At 46.1% G+C, this 19,626-nt stretch overlaps 1 protein-coding gene across 1 annotated transcript in view; it reads left to right on the top strand.

The window, feature by feature from the left end:
* ENDOD1 (endonuclease domain containing 1) overlaps positions 1 to 14,980 on the top strand; it is a 35,027-nt gene extending 20,047 nt beyond the window's left edge. Inside the window, exon 2 of the mRNA XM_024574595.4 lies at positions 10,795 to 14,980. Coding sequence (XP_024430363.2) covers positions 10,795 to 12,000 — 1,206 coding nt within the window. The 3' untranslated portion in view covers positions 12,001 to 14,980. The remainder of the gene's footprint in view (positions 1 to 10,794) is intronic.
* The last annotated feature ends 4,646 nt before the right edge of the window (positions 14,981 to 19,626 follow it).

Raw genomic sequence — 19,626 nt, 5'->3', positions numbered from 1 at the left:
TTGGCCTTTGTAGAGTCTTCCTTTCCTTCCAGCAGCCTTCTTTCCTCTCAAGAATTCCCTGGCACAGTGACCTCAGGCCACCTGCAGACCACCCCTGTCCTCCCTACAGTTGGGCCACTATGTCCCCGCTTATGGCAGACAAGCTGACCACCACTTCCTTGTGAGAACTCAGACCACCAGGTCCCCATGCACCCTCCTCTCCGGCCTTCTCAGAAGAGGTTCTCTCATGCCAGGGTGACTCTCCTCCTCATGCTCCAGTGTCACTCCTGTGCTGATGATGCCCTCCCCATTGCCACTGCTGCGGTCATAGCATAGTGGTCAGCAAAGGCCTACCAAGACCTGCCATAGGCAGGGCCTTCGTTGTCATTACTTTTGCAGACGAAAGTATTGTGCAAGAGGCGGTCCCAGTGCTTGAGGGCTCACAGTCTGTAGATAGAAGGAGCAAACTCACAGGAACGCAGCCCTCTGGCACACAGATTCCTCTCTTTGATAACTTTCTTTTTGACTTTTAAGCCCCTTGTTGGGTCCACGGTGACTGCTCTTTAAGTCTAATCTTAGTAACTAACTATAAGCTGCTCCTTGTTCCCATCCTCCCCACCCAGTCACCCCAGCCCGCTGCAAAGCCTCCTTGTGCTTCTTTGTGTTCTTTTTTTTTTTTTAATTTTTATTGTTATTCAATTACAGTTGTATGCCTTTTCTCCCCATCCCTCCACCCCACCCCAGGTGAACCCACCTCCCTCCCCCACCTCCACCCTCCCCCTTGGTTTTGTCCATGTGTCCTTTATAGGAAGAGGGAGTTACAGGAGCTTCTTTGTGTTCTGAGACGTCCTGTGACCCTCCGCCCATGCTCAGGGCTGCCCCCACTCCCTTGCTCCGTGGTGCAGCCCTCTGCCTGGCCTTGGGGTCTTAGCTGGGCCCCTGCTGCATTCCTACTCTCCTGGCCCTGTGGGGTTCTTTGTCACATCAAAACTCTTGTGCAGGCTTGGTGCTGGCGAGGGAATTAAGGGGACTCCCCTGCACCTGCCACGTCTCTGATCTGTTTTACAGAAAGTGTGTGCAGTTAGTGTGATTCCGTCCATGGAGGAGTTCAGGAGAGAGTGAGAGGGAGGAGGACAGAAGAGGAAGCGGAGGAGGGAGTAGAGAGAGAGTGTGAGGGGAGCAGGGTAGGGCTGACAAGTGCTGAAGCTTCACGTTTGTGCTCTCCTGCAGATCAACGCCACTTTCAACAAGCAGCTCCTCCCCCCTCCTCAGTGACAAATTTCCCTGTGGTAGATCTGCACCAGGTGACTGCGGTCCCTGAGGTCCACGGGGATCTCACAGCGCAGAAACCCTCAGGGACTGGGGCTCTGCTCAGTGGCTCACTGCTCCTCTTGGCGGATACCTTATCATCCCCCCCAAGGTGGTCCCGAGCCCCAAGATGCTCCCTTATACGGAGACCTAAGTAATGCCCCCTCCCAATGCCCCCTCTTCCTTGGGCTCTGTGTGTTGGGGGGTGGGGGCTGCAAGACAGTCTTTGCTTATCCCTGTAAATCCTGCTCCTCAAGCTAAGGTCCTGCTCATCTCCCGCCTTCACCTAAAGACGAACTCTGTTTCTGCGGCCTCCTCCTGCCCATGTCCAGGCACTGCCGCCCCCTGTCCTCCTTCCGGAGCCCTCTGTGGAAATTGCCTTTGGAAGTCTAATCACGAAAGCCTTGGTTTTTGTGTCCATCTTCCCTTTCCTCTCTGAGGCGGGTGCCACACTGTTGATCCTTCCCTGAACAAAGCTTTGTCCTCCTTTTGATGTGACACGAGACAGTTGATTCTCCTAGGGCTCCATCTGTGTCTTGCAGCTTCTCTTCGTCCTCCAGAGGGGCTGCCCTGAGGCTCTCTCATCCAGAGCTGTGGGGTGCTGAGGGCATGTGGCCAGCAGCTTTGGAGCCTAAGAAGCTGGGCATGAGCTTTGGCTCTGACACATATCGGGTGACCTTGTACATGTCACTGATCTGAGTTTTAATTTTCCTATGTGTGAGGTGATCACGGTGCCCACCTGGTCGGCCTAGGTGATGGGTAAGTGGGCTACAGCGGTGCTGTTTATAGTCATTTGCAAACCTGCTTTGTAATTTTTGCTGTATCTGAGTACTACCTTTACTTCTGAATACCTGAAATTGGCCTTTACACTGATTTTGCATCAACTCTGTGGAAAACCAATTTAGTATTGTCCTAAATAATAATATCCAGGAAAACGTGTGTGAAATGCTGGTCCTATTTTCCTAGGCCACATTAAACATAAATCTACAGCAATTAAAATAGAAACATTCATTTGTGTACTTCCATTGTTCTTGGTACCACAGGGCTGCATGCACTGCAGCGTGAACCTTCCTGTGAGTCTCCCGCCACGTGCCTGGGCCACCGAGCGGGTGTGAGCAGGTCGAGCCTTTGCTGTTCACCGCCTCCGTGGCTAACTCCTTATCTGTTGTTCCCACCTTGCTTCTGCTCCTAGGCTCCAGCTCTGAATGTCCTGCTGCTCTAAAATATTTTTGCCGGTCAGTTTAGTTTCATTTAAAGGTCAGCCTGTTTACTTTTTCCTCCACGGTCCCTCATTTCCTCGTGACCTCAGCTCGGGCCCTTGCTGTCATCTTTTAGTTTCCACGGACCCTCCCAGATGAGCTGCTTCCTTCCGGAGTCTTGCACATGTCCTTCCCTTTCCATTCCCTCCTCTGCCTCTGTGGTGCAGGCTTTCCTGCCCAGTGCAGCGGGCGTGTCTCCCTGGAACTTCACATTCCTAGGGATACCCTGGTCCTTAGACACATCAGGGGGTTCCCACTGTGTCCAGGTAAAGGGCAAACTCGGCAGCACAGCGCTGAAAGTGCTCCTCGGCCCAGCAGAGCGACAGTGCGATACAGCTGCCGAGATCACACCAAGTGGGTGTGTGACCTCAGCCCCCCTCACTGACAGTGTGACACCGGGCAGGTTTCTCAGTGTCTGAGCCTCGATTTTCCCTCCTGTGAAGGCACGTAACAGAGATCCTGTTAGGATTAGAGAAGATACCTGAGGTAAAGCTCTTACCCTGGTGCCTAGAACGCAGAAAGTACTCTATAAGTGGCAGTTAGAACTGTTCTGCAATTAGTTACCTGTGTGTCAGGTCACCTATAATCTTGTCCCCTGCTCTCCTTTCCAGTTAAACTACTCACTTTTCCTCACTCAGAGCCCTGTTTTCACAGGTTACTCGTCTCTGCCCCCAAGCCTTTGTGCAGAAGTCTTGTTAAGCCTTACTGACCTTTTTATTTCTCTAAATTTATCAAAGTCTTGCACATCCTTTTAATCCCACCTCAGCTTTTGTTTTCTCCAAGAAGCTCTTCCTTGACTGCTCTCACTGTGCCCTTCCTTCCTCGGAAATGTGAGTGTTCCTTTCTCTTTATACTGTTGAATATTTGGCACTTAACATAAGCTGCATTACACTGCTGTTTTTTCTTGATTTCCAGGGTGACTTCATATGCATCTATGTCTTGTTTTCCTAAGTAGATGGTGAGTTTCGTGAGGTGACGGCCTATTTTGAGGCATATAAAGCATATAAAAACCCCAGCTGTGGGACCGGATTCCTGAGTTCATACCCTGATGCCAGTACTCACTCACTGTGTGACCTTGAGCAAGTTACTTAATCTTGATATGACTCAGTTTCTTCACCTGTCAACAGGTGGTAGTAACAGTGGGACCTAGTTTTGTGAGTTTAAATGAGTCAACACTTAGCACAGCCACTGACTGATTTAACCCGTGTAAAGTTCTCGGAATAGTGCCCAGCACAAGGTGCTCAGTAAATGTTTGTCATTGTTGTTCTTATTACAACCAGTCCTGACACTTCCTCCCACAGCTCCAGTCACACAAATATATGCTTATAAATATTGTAAATTAATAAATACTGTTGAATGGCTGCATATTTTCTCTCCAGTACTGCTTTTCAATTTTCTACCGGTCTAATTTTTTTTACATGCATATTAGCAGGAAAACTGAAAGTCTCCTTTCATTTAATTCCAAAGCAAAAAAGAAATCCCATGGGTTTAAGTAGCTTTTCATGTCTGGTAGAAGGAAACAGACCAGCTCGTTGAGAGAAACTATTTTTTTCTTGGTACTAAATTTGAAAGGAATTTATTATAAGATTATTTATGGAGCAGGATGCTGGGAGAGGGGGGAGCTCATTCTTCTAAAACCTACTTAACATGTTGTGATTAGAAAAAAAGTTTCCATTAAACACAAGAACAATATCAAATTACCCTGGCAGCCCGTGGGGACTAGGTCAGCAGGGAGGAGGATTACACAGAGAGATCTTTGTACCTGCCCCTACTTCAGAGATTCTGCTGGGAAACCAAACAGTAAGATTAATGGTGCATACAAAAGGGCAAGTGTAGCCCAGAAACTGTAATCTAAAATCACCTCTTACATCACAGGTGAATTTTTGTCTTTAGGGAGCAGTGTTGTGAGTAATTTACTGTAATTGCAATAAGCAGATCACGACACTGTGTCTGCAGAGAGGATGGAAAAATACATCTGCCCTTTACACGACACTGTACCAAAGAATATGTTAGATTTTTAAAATCAACTGCTTGTACTACTTTAATACAGTTTCCTGTACGTGAATTAGGTGATTTAGCTGCACACACACTTTGACGTTCCTTCAGAAGGTGGGAGCCTACCAAGACAACCGGGTTGTAGAGTTCAATAGGCGTGGTGATGATGGGAAGCTGTCATAGTGATATGATGTAGATTTTCAGGTGATTTTTTAGCAAATGATAATAAAACATTAGTCACCTTGAGGTCAGAAGAAGGTTTTGTCATAGGTTAGGAACTGGCGTCCAGGCACAGAGCAGGAACCCTAGCAGGCGTTTCTGTCCGTGGAGGTCAGTTAAGAGATTGTTATGAGGCCTTGGGAATTGATATGGTTTATAATTGATATGGTGATGTGACTTCATCATGTATTAACTAATTTTTTGAATGAATCCAAAGTTGTAGAAATAAAATCAATGGAAATAAATTTCAGGAAGACAGAAATACCTATGAATGAACAGACAAAAAATTATCAATAATGCAAAGAAATTGGTAACTACAAACAAAAACGAACAGAATCAGGTTGTTTGTAAGCTGGTTGATGGAATTTAGGAATGGGTGGGGAGTCCCTGTGTCCTATTTTTAGTGAGAAACTTTTAGTCTCTGAAGTTCTTGACACCATCAGTAAAGGTGTTGAAAAATACTGTTCTGCTTATACCAAACACTTACCAGGATGCGGTCTAAATAGGAAAAAAAAAAGGAGAGATTTAAGCAAAGTAAATCTATAGTGAGTTATGAAAGGACAGAAGGCATACTTTAGAAAAAACTTTTTAAACCCGAGACAGTGGGGGAAACAAAATGCCTGGGCGGATGTGGAATCTCTCTCCTCCCATGGCACTCAGACCGAAGTATGATGTTTAAAAAACTAAAAATACATGTTTATTTACTTAAATTCATATTTCAGCAACAAAGTAAGACATTTTCAGGTGCCAGAAACACATGAGAAGCCAATGGCCAAAGCTACGAGTGGGAAGCCACAGGATGCTAGGGCTTGTCGCCTGGGCGGGGACAGGAGTCAAGGTCACACACCCTATTCAGGATGTGCAACTTGAACTCGGCTCCTCCAGTAAAGCTGAAAGCTGGCAAATTGCCGCAGGCCTGGTGAACCAACAGAACATTATCTGCAAGTTGTTGAAGGAAGTAGCTGCTCACCCACGTCAGGTGCCCAGAAGCAAGTCTAGAGCCATCATCTGTCCTTTATGTGGGTCCAAGTTTGCCCTGATTTCTGCTTGTGGAAACCCTGAGCTGGAAAGTAACTCAGATAGTAGTTCAGAATTATCGAACTCTTCAGGGCCCTGGTAGAGGCAATGGCAAAGGTAATCCTATTAAATTTGTTTGTTTTTTTCAACAAAACAGCACAGATCTCTTTAGGAAGACAAGCTCACCAACAAAAATTGAAAAACATTTAATATACCCACCACCTTGAAATGAACAAATAAAATGAAACAAAGCAATTAAAATAAACTGAAAAACCAAATAAAATAGAGAAATTTTAAAGAAACTTTAAGATAAGCCTGTCTAAATTATTGAAAGATAAAAACGGATTTCACAAGAAAAAATAAGGAGAATTTAAAATAAAACCAAGTATAAATGCTAGAAAAGAAAAAGAGTCATTAAGGTGAAAAATAGAGAAAAATCTCAACAAAACTAGTAGACTAGACACAGCTAAAGAGAGAGCTAGTGAATTGGAAGATGTATCTGAGGAAGTCATCTAGGATACAATATAGAGAGTTAATGAGATGTAAAATATGAAAAAAAAAGGGATAGAAAGAGAGGTTTTGATGTATCTCTAATCGGATCCTCAAAGAAGAGAATAAAGGGTTTTTGGAGGATCAACGTGTCATCTTATAAGATATCCTTTGTTATTTTTGTCTGAGAGTAATACTGGATTAGATCAACCTTGGGAAATTTAGTTTTCATTTCTTCTTTTAATTTTGTCTAGAGTTACTCACACCGATTTAGTGTATTGAACTAAGGTTATGACTAGACAAGCCAAACGTAGAACGCCTGGCACTTCATGGCCTCCGACTGTGGGGAACCCCTGCGTGGACCGCCGGAGTGTGCTCCCAGCACCCAGCCACAGCTCATCAAACGGGTGAGCCTGCAACTCCGGGATAGCTGTCCCACAGGCCGCTCTTGACACGGCCTGTATGAACAGTTGAGCTGGGTGCATCAGATTCTGTCTCTTGAACATTTGAAGTAGGAAATTAAGTAACAGAAGTAACTAAAACTGCAGGTTAATCATATGGTCTGTGGCGAGGGAGTCCAGGAGGCACCATGTTCAAGCTCAGGTGATGATGAAACAGAGACTGTAAGTCAGCAGAAGCCATGAAGTAGAAAAGAGCTATGCAGAAAGAAGTAGGTGAAGAAGCCAAGATGGAGAGAGAGACAAAGTCCAACGGGTCAAATGTGGCTGAATGATGGCAATCAGTGATGTCGATTTCGTCTCAACCACAGACTCTTGGTGCCAAAATTCCCTAGAGCTGCCTGGAAGCCACTTTGGCTCTAGCAATGCCAAGCTACACCACAATTTGGGTCTTCAAGAGCCTATTGGTTCAGCTTCTCTTGGCTTCTGTGCCTTTGTATCTGTCCTTCCAGTGAACCATCCTTACAGGAAGTAACACGAATGAGTCTTTGTTCATTGAAGTCTTAAGGAGCACATTAGAAAGTCTTAAGGTGACCGCGGCTGTATACAGTCCCCTTCCTAACTGTTTTACGCCATTCCGTGGAGTGGGAGTGGAGTAGGTTGTGGTGAGGGGACTGATTTTACAGTTTTTGTCCAAGAACTTTTCCTGTGCTGGCTGTTCTCTGCTATCCCTGCTGGTGTAGAGGGGAAAGGGGAGTAGCCAAGTGAGGTGCTAATGGGAACATGTGGGCCCGACAACTAACTGGTTTCTAAGGGTAACAGTAGTCTGGGCACTGCCCTGGCCAGCTGCCCTCTGCCTGTGCTGCCACAGTGTTGGACAGTAGAGCTAGTGGCTTGGCTGCCGTGTGCCTGGGCAAAGGCAAAGAGGAGTCGTGGAGGCAGCCTTTTACCGTCTCCTTTCCACTCTCTCTTCAGCGTGGGGTTGCAGTACCTGGGGCTCAGATATCAGCTTCTCTCCCTGCAACCGTGAGGAACTTCATTTATTCCATGACTCACACAGAAAAGGAGAGGACAGAGAGTGCAGCCTTTTTTTTCCCTACTCTGTGATAGAGAAAACTGCTGTAACAGTGTCCATTAAGATCAGGGAAAGTATGGCTTAGTAATAAAGGATATATGCTTTAGGAATAAAAAGACTGTTCTAAGTTCAAATCCTGTTCCTGCTAATTATTGGGTGATTTTGAAAAGTTACATCATCTTTCTGCGTCATAGTTTCCCCAACTATAAAATAAGGTAAAAAATACTCTCCATATAGTGTTACATTGAAAACAATTATTTAGTATTAAACCATATTAGTCCCTGACCCCCGCACCCCATCACTATGTAGGTACAGTATGCAGGCATTCTGTCCTGATTTCCAGCATTATATTCTGTCTCGTCATCAACCCACAGAGCCAAATTTGGAGATCCTAAGACTATAGTGACCATGGACACGGGGTTCTGCAAAAGCAAGAACAAAGGAAGGGAAGACGTGTTCTCTTCTGCCTGTGTATCCACAGCACATAATGTAGTTACTCCTTTGCCCAGGGAGGCCCAGGGCGGGGAGATGCACGGAGCCCATTGTAGAAGCAGGCCCCGGCCTTCCCAGCAACCTCGGTGCCATCCTGGCCCGTTTCCCTCAGACCTACGAAGTGTGGGCAGAAAAGGTTTAACCTGGTTGCCAGGTGTTCAGTCATAGCAGAAATTTGAAACCCTGTGAACCTAACTGGCCTGAGAGGATGCAGAAGCAACCAGCTAAGTCCCCTCTGACCTTGGCAGCTGAGAGACCATGTTCTAAACCTTAGGATGAAATCAACCCACAGGCTTGGTTTCAGCCTAAAAGAATATTATCTTTTTCACACACATATACACAACTGCCTTTCTCTCACTCTGTCTCTTTCTTTCTCTCACCCACTTATCTCCTTTCCTTCCCCCTTTTATCCTTCCCCTTTTCTTCTTTTATCCCTCCCCTTTTGCTTCTCTCTCTTTTGCTCCTTCTCCTTCCTCATCCAAGAGTCTCTTCTCTGCCCATGTTCCAGGCCTGCCATCTATCCCTGCAGTCACTGTTTCATCCCTGGTGGCCCCTGGGCTGAAAACACACCAGCATGCTGCCTATGCTTGTCACAGGGCTGCCAGATCAAAGACCAGCACCAGACTTTCCCTAGAGGGAATCCAGAAGTTGTACGCTAAATGCAGACAGAATGCCTAGGAACCGTGGAAACACACGCACCTTGAAATCGTTGACCTCACACCCAGCGCTCCACTATCTTGGCTCTGCCATATCTTGAGCTCATGATTCAGGAATGAGGCTGATATTTCCATGTGGTATATCTTTCAGCCATAGGAGAGCAGCAGCAGAAGCTTTACAAAATGAATGAGCTGCTTATCTCTGTCCTCTGGGGATCTGGTGGGAGTGGAGAACATCTAGGATCATTGCTGATTCTAAGACTGGGGGAAGGGATGGAGCAGCCTTGAAGGGTGAGGCTGTGGGGTAATCCCTTAGACCTCAGTAGTTAATCCTGCTTTCACATCAGTTTGCTTATCCCTTGCTCCTGCTGTCCCTGCATGTGACTCCCATGAGCTTGCCCACACTTGCCCTGGCAGTGGTAAAGAAACGCAGTTGGCTTCCCTCCCGACAGAAGGTAGGACAAATTCACCTGGCTTTGACTTCCTTGGGTTTAGTAGGTAGCACTAACTCTAGGAAATTGGTTATTAAGAATTTTTTTGATTTGTTTTTTGTTTGTTTCCTTTTGAAAGTAACACATAATATAAATAATATGTGGGTTGATGTCAGTAGGAGAGGTGTAGGGAGAAAAACAACAGAGGAAAAAATCACTAGCATCCCCAGGAGTCAGTCACACAACCATTGCAGACAGTTTCTCTGTTTCCTTCCAAAGTTTTTCTTGACTATTTTTAGACTTTAAAAATTGTTTTTATTTAATTTTATATCCTGCCTTTTCCTTTCAACATTATAGCACACATATCCCCACCATTACAAACTCTTAATAACTACTGTGCAGCACTTTTTAACGGCTTTCAGATATTTCATCAACAGATACAACATCACTTACTTAACTCTCCTTGTTTTCGAAGATGTGAGTCCATTCAGGTTCCCGCCCATATGCCTGTCTGCCTTGATGACGACTTCAGGGCATAACGTGAGCGAGTACTTGAGATTCTACAGTGTGTCAGTCTGTGGCTGGGCCCTGCGGGAAATACACAGGGTCCCAGGTGTCAAGGAATTGACACTTTAGTTTGAAAGGTGAAAACAGAGTTCCAGGTCAGCGCTGAGCTCTCTCCTTTTGTCCTTTCAGATTGGTAAAGTGAAGGAATGCATTATACTGCCAATTTAAAACAAGAGAAAAAGCAGAACCCAGATTATCTACACACACACATACAGGGTGGTATGTTATTGGGACATATGTAGACTGACCTAGACAGAAAAGCAATTGTCGATAATAGCAAATGTCACGAGGAGAGTAAGTTCAAACAGCCATTGGTCAAATCTGAATTTTAGTTTAGCATGGTAAGTATCTGATAACTGATAATAGCTGTATGTTTTCCCTTATTTGATTCAGACGCTCTGACTAGCATTGATTTTTTCATATAACCCAAAGTATATAAACATTCATTAAGAGTGTGTTCATTAAATTGCAGCCAACGTTGGTGGCTGGTCATCTGAATTGTAGTTCTGATGAGTAGTTTTGTTGGCCTGTTGAGATCTGTTTTCCCCTTCTTTTCATTTTTGCAATCAGTTTGAATCTCGTGGAAAAATATTCCAAAGGAGAGCTATGAAAGTCGTTAAACTACAGCAGATTGAAAACGGATGCCGTGATGGTGTATGTGTGTGATGGGGTGTTCCGGCAGAGCAGGCCTGGAGGATGCAGAGTGTGAAATAGGAGACATGTTCAAAGATGGTTTCAAAAACCAGGACTGGGAGATGACAGAATGAAGTGTGCGTGCCCAGAAAGCCAAGCCCTTCCAAACCCAAGTGCAGGAAGTGGAACAGGGACTTCTGTTAGAGTCTTGGCGGGATGATTCAAGGGTACCCTCTCTGCTGGGCACTGGTACATCTGAACCCTCTCTTCTTTCAGATCGATGACCCCAACAGCAACCTTGAGGAGGTGATGAATGAGGCTGACGCCATCACCACTGTGAGCAACCTGGGAAGCAAGCAAGCTTTGAGTGCAGATTACCTGGATTCCGATTATCAGAGAGGACAGCTGTACCCATTCTCCTTTGGCATTGACTTCCACACAGCCATGTTCACTCTCACAAACGCAGCTCCGATGACCCCGACCTTCCAGGAGCGGTGGTACATGAATCTCAACAGCCTGATGGACCGGGCCCTGACCCCACAGTGTGGCAGTGGGGATGACCTTTATATCATCACCGGTGCTGTGCCCTCAGACAGCAAAGTCAACAACAAAGTGACCATCCCTGAGTTTGTGTGGCTGGCAGCCTGTTGTGCTGTCCCTGGAGGAGGCTGGGCCATGGGCTTTGTCAAGTACACCAGGGACGGTGATGTCATAGAAGATGTGATGGTGAAGGAACTCGAGAAACTGCTTCCGTTTAACCCTCAGTTGTTCCAGAACAACTGTGGCGAAGCGGAACAGGACACAGAGAAAATGAAAAGAATCCTGGAAGTGGTTAACCAGGTCCAGGATGAAGAGCGAACGGTGCGCTCTAAGGAGAGCGCTGGTCCTCCCTCCGGCTCCGGCTCCGGCGTGAGGAGCGGGAGGTCTGCGCTGCCACCTCCTGAGGAGAGGAGTAGCTTTTTGGGGAGACTCATAGGCTTCATCGCTACCCCATTCATCAAGCTTTTCCAATTAATTTGTTACCTTGTAGTGGGAATCCTGAAGAGCATTGTGTATTTCCTGTGGTATGTCGCCAAGCAGGGGGTTAAGGGCATAGAAAGCTGCCTTTACCGCCTGGGTTCAGCCACTGTGTCGTACTTCTTGGCCATTGGGGAAGAGTTGGCCAGCATTCCCTGGAAGGTACTCAGAGTCATAGTCAAAGTCATCAGGGCCCTTCTCCGGATCCTTTGTTGTCTGCTGAAGGTTGTTTGCCGCATTCTGGGCATCCCGGTCCGCGTCCTTGTGGACGTGGCCACTTTCCCGGTGTACACCATGGGCGCCATTCCAGTCGTGTGCAAGGACATTGCGGTGGGCCTTGGTGGCACCATCTCACTGCTCTTTGACACTGCTTTTGGCACAGTGGGTGGCCTGTTTCAGGTTGCTTTCAGTGTTTGCCAGCGAATTGGCTACAAGGTTACTTTTGACAGTTCTGGGGAGTTATAGAACCCAAAAAACTAATAGTGACCAGTCACATTTGATTTTTTTTTTTTTTTCAAATAGAGAAGGCTGGAATACTTTGTCTGTACAATGGGTTTCTGCTCACTATCAATTATCATTCTATTTTGGACTTTCCTGGGGATATCTGTATGTTTTTGCAAAGGAAGATGGTACACCTTAGACTTGACCCCGAAGAAATGTTCAGGGTAGGGTTATGTGTAGGTCATCTGATGTGAAATGGGCAAACTTCTAAACTGGCTATGTTCTCTGCTACCACCTACGTTCTCAGGATGACCACCTGAGATACTCTGGTGTTCAGGTGTGATAATTAAAAATTACAGAAGGGAAGACTTAGGAAGAGGACAGCTTTAAACCAAAGGGTTTTTGAGACAATGAGAAAGAATCTTATTCCTCCTATTATTCTCTGAGACTCAAGGAAAAACCGATATAAATATTCTTGGCCAATTTATCTTTTGCTTCTCTTTCTCCTGGACTCAGCTGACCTTGGAGAGGTTCAGACTTGCTTCGCTGTTGAAATAACTTTCTTAGGGTGTGGAATCTGCCATATCCTTTAGCTTTCCATGGCTCCGAAGGACATTTAGGACTTTTGTCTCTGAAGTTGAGTTTTGCTGCATTTTTCTTGTGTGTAATGATAAGCATTTTATGCCAAATGCAGCAGAACACATTTTGAATGCCAGGACAAAGATTGTTTGCCCCTCGAACAGTGTAGTACAGTTTCCTTGGGTATAAACGAGAGGGAGCAAGGGTGAGAGCCCAGCTCAGAGTGGGTGCTGTAAGGCCCAGGACGTCCCTAGCCAAGCTGGATTCACTTGAAATGTATAAAATCTCTGGCTGACAAGATTGAGCTCAAAGACCTACATGTTAAGCTAACATGAAAATTCACACTCTGCTACTTACTAGATCAGTCTTTCTTAGCCATCGAGCAGATGCCCAACACGGTAACTTCTCTGTGTTCTGTCCTTAAATGATTGTTTTGGTATAAATGTATAGAAAGGAGCCACAGAACAAAAACTATTCTAGCCATCTGGAAAGTTTATATATGTATAAACTTAAGAATTATCTCTTAGGCAATTATTTTTATAGTGTGTTGGAGACCTGAAAACATAAGTCTCCCATTAATGCAAATTTGATTTGAGAGCTAATCCCCAGTATTTTGATCAAACATTTGTCATTTAAAACCTGGCACTGAAAGTGGTAAGAAAAGCAGGCAGACTCTCCCAAACTTTGTTTTACCCTCCACAGCTGAGAAAGAATGGTCTGGATTTTTCTGAGTGTCCTAAAGAGCCACCGTGAGGTTAAAAAGCAAGGGCGTGGGGGTGGGGGTAGCAGGCCACCATTCATCTGAAAGACAGATGCAGAAACTTGGGGCCCAGTAAGACAACAGGAGAGAATGGTGGATCAGCTGTTTGCTTTGGGTTGGTGGATGAGAAACATGAATGTCGTGAGAGGTACATTTTGCAGAAAAAGACTTGAATTGGCCCCAAAGTAGAAGAGCAGCCGGCGAGCTGGCATCCTGATCAGTTGTGATGCAAGGCTGGGGAGTCTGACGGCACGCTGGTCCAGGACAGGGAGCTATGAACTGCACTTAAGAATCTTAAGCAGTATTTCACCAACACTTCTGTCTGTGAGCACTAACTTCTGTAGTTAGTCGGGCTTTCCTCCATCTCAACAGTGTAAAGGTACATGGAAGGGTGAGGGCACTGATGGGTCGAGCATCCTGCCAGGTTAAAGACAGAGAATCTTAGAAGTGCCCGGAGAGACAGTCTGGCCAAACCTTCATTTGATGAGGAACTCGAGACACGGGGAGGCGGGCTTGCCTTCAGTCTCACGGCTGCCTGATGGCATAGCAGGAGCCAAAATCTTTTGCACTTGTCCCATCACACCTGGGATGTCAGCTCTGTGGTGTGTGTGGTTCCGGTCAGCTGCCTGCCTGGACCGAGGCAGAGTTTGCTCCACCATCCATCGGAGTGATCCGTGGGACTTGGTCTGTGTGATGACACTACTAGCCATCCACGCACAACATCACGCGTAGTGCCTCCCACGGACTCTGTGTTAGCGCTTGTACATATCTGCAACCCGAAAGGCCCGGAGAGGGCCCCGTGGCAGCTTGAGCCCCTTGGCACCATGCAAGGGGCAGGGCATCCAGACTGCTTCTTGAGAGCCATTTGGAAATGTCTTCTGGTTCACTGCTTCTTGTTGTCTTATTTATTTATTCTTGTGTGGCCTTTTTTGAAATATAAGAAGGGATAATAAAGCAAAAAAAAAAAATCCTTAAGTTTAGGCAGCTGAGACTCTCTGCCCTGGACCACCACAGGTGGCTGTGCCTCTGGCTCACTGGCACAGGGAGCCAACAGGTGGCTGGACTGCTGGTCTGCTGGTCTGCTGCCCGTGAGTGACTTGGGGTTTTGAGGTGGGAGTTCGGGTTGATAAACCCCATCTCTAGCTTGAAGATTTTTCTGTGGCTCTGTTACGTTCTCAGGCTCTCGGGGAAGTCAGCCAACTCTTTTACTGTGAAGCTGACTTTCTAGGGTGTGGACTAGCCACACTTGCAGACACTCCTTTTCCATTGTGCCTTCTGACTCGGCATTAACACTTCAGCTAAACGCAGACTAGGGAGTTGGGAGAAGGAACTAGAGTAACCGCTCATCATTCATTGAGTCCTTCATCTCTCCAGTATATGAACATCAAGGTTGCAGAGATAAACACATGGACCCCATCCTTTTGGAGTTCAGAGATCTAGTGGGGGGACCACACGGTACAGCTGAGACGTGTGACGCACCATGGTGAGTGCTGCCCCAAAAGGACTGACCAGCAGCCCGCTCCCTGGAGCACAGGGCAGAAAGACCACAGGACCGTGGAAACTCAGGAAGCCTTTAGAGAGGGTGTGACAGGTCAGTGTGACATTTCCAAGCTATGTACAATGCCGCGCACCTTGCAACACTCAATAAAGTAATTGTTGACAGCTCATTAGCCATTTTGTTAAATGTCTGAACGGGGAGAATTCTGATGGTTGAAATGAGGTTTAGGAATTATCTGTGATTTTAATTTTTTTCCATTTTCTTCTTGATCCATTCAAACAGTTTCAGCTTACATCTGGCTTTTTTTTTTTAATTTTGAATCCTACATGGGAAAACAAAGAAGGTTAGATCAGTGAAACTTTTCAGTGTTGTTTTTCTGAAAAGCTATTTGGGATAGCAAATATCTGTGGTATGTCCTTCGTAAATAAGCACCAAAGGCATATTGCTTCACTGATCTGAATTACAAAGGAAATGATAGAGACACTCAATTATTTGCTCATTCATTAGGAAACTCCCACGGCATCAGAAATAATGAGCAGTCTCTGAAGGGGCACTGTGTCCTCCGCGGCCTTTGGTCGGCGCCCTCTCTGGGTGGAGGTGGAAGTAATCCTTGGCTGCCTTTCCAGGGTGGGCAGGCTCATACATGTGACTGTCTTGCTCAGCATTTCCCCTAAGCTCACCACACAAGGGGCAGTCTTCAGAATTACGCTAGGAGCAATATAGCGTGTACTGCTTGCCTTTCATAAATGGGTTCTCAGATTTCACATTGTCTCTTTTTTTGTAGATATTTTTCCCGCAGGCCTTGGCTTGATTTCTAACAATTACCCTCCAAACCAATTACTGACCCTTGAACAACGCATGTGTGAACTGTGTGGGTTTACCTATATGCAGATTTTTAAGAATAAATACCTGTACTGTGTGTGTTTGCCGTCAGGAGTCTGCGGGGGTGGCGGGCCGGCTGTGTGCACTGTTCTACACCATGTACAGAGGGGGCTGGAGCCTCCGCAGATTTTAGTATTTGCACGGAGTTCTGGAACCAATCCCCTATGGGTACAAAGGGACAACTTAAGTTTGGGGGGAGTCAAAAGTTACACGTGGATTTTCAACTGTGTGGGGGTCAGCACTGTTAGCCCCAGCGTTGTTCAAGGGCCAACTGTTTTTTTTCAGTCCTCACCCAAAGATATGTTTATTAAGTTTGGAGAAAGGGGGAGAGAGCAAAACATCAAAGTGACAGAGAAATATTGATCGGTTGCCTCCCATATGCATCCTGAGCAGGAATTGAACCCGCAGCCTCGCAGTGTACAGGTTGATGTTCCGACAAACCAAGCCATCCAGCCAAAGGTCAACTGTATTGTTAAGCTTAAATGTCCACAAAGCAAGTGCACATGACCACTTGTCATCGTTTATTGTGTTGAGTGTGTGGGTGTGCACAGGGAATGCTCTCAGGGTTTCTCCTGGAGACAGTATTGCCTAATAGTTGAGAGCCCAGGCTCTGGAGTCCAAAGCCCTTGGCCTCGAATCCTGGCCTTACTGGTTACTGTGTGGTGACATGGGCAACTTACTAACTTGGGCAAGTTACCGCCCAAAGCCTTGACTTCTTTCTTCATCTATAAAATGGGGCTAATCGTTAGTACCTACTTCAGAGGGTTGTTATAAGAAGCCAGTGAGTTAATGAAGATAAAGCATTTGTTACCATGCTTGTCACATGGTAAGTGCTCAGTAAATGTTAATAATTGCTGCACCAGCTGTTGTTGGTAATAATATCCACACACCTTGGGTGAAATTGGCCGTCCTTGGATCTCAGGACATTTCTAGATTAGAGCTGGAAGGGTCAGGGATAAAGGACAGTCCGGAGGTTGAGGTCATGAGTGAGAATGAAAATCCACAGCTTTACCAGTGGTGTCAACATTCTGAAGAAACAGGGGAGGTTTGGACCGAGAGTCCAGAGAATAAGGCTCCAAGAAGAGGAACTCTGCCTGTTTCCAGCAGGAATAGGAACTCTTCCTATTCAGGAAGGCAGGGACGAGCATTTCTGGTCTCTGGAATAGGCATTTTCCCTCCAGGCTTCTTCCTTGCTGAGTTCACAGTCTTGTAACAGATTCAGCTTCCCAAGAACTTTATTGTTTGGAAGAGAGTGAACTAGACAGAGTATATACATTTCAGCGGCTGAAAAGAATGATGGCCCTTACTCTAGTCATTTTCCTTTATTCTTCAGCCTCTTGTGAGTTAAGACATTATGAATTAGTGCCCAAAGACTAACAGATCCTGGGCATTGGTAAGGCAGAACGCTGGACCCCGCAGTTGACCCCTGGGCCCTGTACTAGAGCGATGACCCACCTACCCCCCATGTTCGCTAGGTACAGTCTCCAGGAGGCCCTGCCTCTTGTCCTCAGTGCCACCTTTGGGGGATCTCATCCAGCCTGCAACACCCACATCCAAAGCAGACGCTGACAACACGTTTTGACTTTGCAGATTTGAGTATGCTATAAACCTGTGTTCTGCCTCTGAAGACTGCATAGTAATTTAAATAAGAGATTATTTTTATAAAGAAGAACCCATACTAATCAGATGGACCAAAAAATGACTTTGATGATTAAGAAATAATAGGAGATCTACTTATTTTACGTGTCCTGACTTGGGACCACGCTGGTCCAAACACTGAGGGTCATGCTGCCAGATAGATGCTCAGAGCTCATGGACTTGGCTCCTGAACCACCCTTTTCATTGGCAAGTTCCACTCGCGCCTCCTGGCTTCCTGGCTTCCTGGCTTCCTGGCTTCCTGGCTGGCATCTCCTCTTGCCTCCCACTCCAACTGATGCATGAATTCTGTGCCTCCCGGGTTTCTAAGATTTGATGCTTCAGCACCTGCTTGCTTCTTTTGTCTTGAAACAGTCACGCTTCAGAAAGATCACTTTTCCAACCCAGAACCCCGCCCCTATGGGCAGCTGCTCAGGCAGCCCCAGCCAGACAGGTCCTTTCTCCTGGGCACATCAAATGCAAGCAGAAGGCTCCTGGGTGGTGCACAGAAGTTTACAAAGGTAACAAGGGCAGTTTGGTCCATACAACCACCTGGAGTTAAACTTAACATGATTTTAAAAGTATGGGAAAATGTAATTCCAGCTTGATGAATAGGGCTTTTAGAATATATAGGGTAATATGGTGTAGTGGGGGAGGGGGTGCCTGTAGATGTTCTGCACCAGCTCTCATTGAGATTCTCAGCTATGTCTGTAGGCCCTTCCTGAAGACAAGTATGGTGTTGGACACTCCCTGCCCATCTGAAAAAATTTTAGGTTTCCTTTTCATCCGACGTGGACAGACTGACCCATAAGGAGCCCGAGTTTTCAGGAGTCCTTGCACCCACAGGGACCCATGGCTTCTTCCTGAAAACTGCATGAGACCGGCGTGTCGTCTGGTCGTCCGCCGTCCTCTGCACGCTGACCGCGTAGTCCAGGGTTTCCGTCCTCTTTCCCTAGGGAGGGTTCGACTCTCTTTTGGGGAGGAAAAGGGTATACTCACTGAGATAGGCCAATATTAAAAAAAATAGATATTTAAAAACTTTATGAGTGCGAAGAGAAGTTCCCTCCAGCACTATATTAATCAATACTAGTCTGACTGGGAGGGTCGCTGTCCACAACCAGCCCTAAGACGCCGCGGCGCAGCACACGCCAGGCCGAGACGAGAGCCTTCGGAATTTCTGGCATCTTTGGAAGGAAAATGAAGTTCAACATCAATAAATTCTGCACGAAAGTGTTTCTATGAAGAGCTATGGCATAAGGTTTGGGGTTTATTTATCTTTAAGCCTGCCGTCTGGGCTCTGTAGACCTGGGTTCACACCTTCATTCTCTATAATACTTTGAGGAAAAGCGCCAAACATTTGTGAGCTTTCATTCCTTATCTGTAAAATGTGGATAACAAAAATATCGACCTCCTGGGTTTTTATAAGGATCAAATGAGACAATATGCTTGGTAAACTATAAAGTATCATAGAAATATCAAGATATATTATTATAAGAGGCCCCGGGATTGGTTCTATTTCCTTAAAAAATTGTTGCATGTTCATTTTTAAGAAGATGAGTAGACGTAAATGAAAATCAAAGCAGTTATCCAGAAAATGTAAATGGCTTAGCCATTTACATTTACAAAAAAAAAAAAATTAGGCTTGATGGTTGACGTTGAACATTATGCTCTGGGAAGGTTTTGAACTTAAATTCCTCAGAATTCTGCCTCTTATCCCTAAGTCCTATTTTCTTAAAACTCAGTAAACCCTCTCTTCTGTAGACTGCTCAGCACCCACCTCATACCTCTTTGCTTTCGTCCTGCATGAGTCAGCCGAATCCCTAAAATAATAGACACTGAATAGAAGACACCATATGAGTCATAAAACAGTAAGAGCTGAACAAGAAGCAGGTGCCAGAGAGTGAAGAGTCCAAGGGGAGCCTCCGACAACTGGCAGAAGCTGCCCGGGCCCCTGCTGGCAGCCTGCAAACTGAAGGCCAGCCCAGGCCTGCCACCGAGTCACCCGTCCCCAAGAACACCAGGCAGCGGCTCCTGAGATTACGTGTCTGAAGTTTCTCGTGATTGTGTGTGTTTCCTCAAGGTATACATTAATTAGACAAATCCAGGTGTGTCCTGTTCCCTGGACCTAGCAGTAAACCTGCAGGGCAGTGGAAGTTCCAGAGGCGAGGAATCAGCAGGCCGGTCAAAGGGCCGGGTGCCCCGGGACGCAGAAGACCTGACTGAGTTTACTGCCTTTGGGTCATGGCGCCTTTTCTGGATGTCGTCATTGGTATATTTGCAGAACGGGACCACCGTT

The sequence above is a fragment of the Desmodus rotundus genome, chromosome 5 (genome assembly GCF_022682495.2).
Source record: "Desmodus rotundus isolate HL8 chromosome 5, HLdesRot8A.1, whole genome shotgun sequence".
Lineage (NCBI taxonomy): Eukaryota > Metazoa > Chordata > Mammalia > Chiroptera > Phyllostomidae > Desmodus > Desmodus rotundus.
This window is presented reverse-complemented; position numbering and strand designations above follow the sequence as displayed.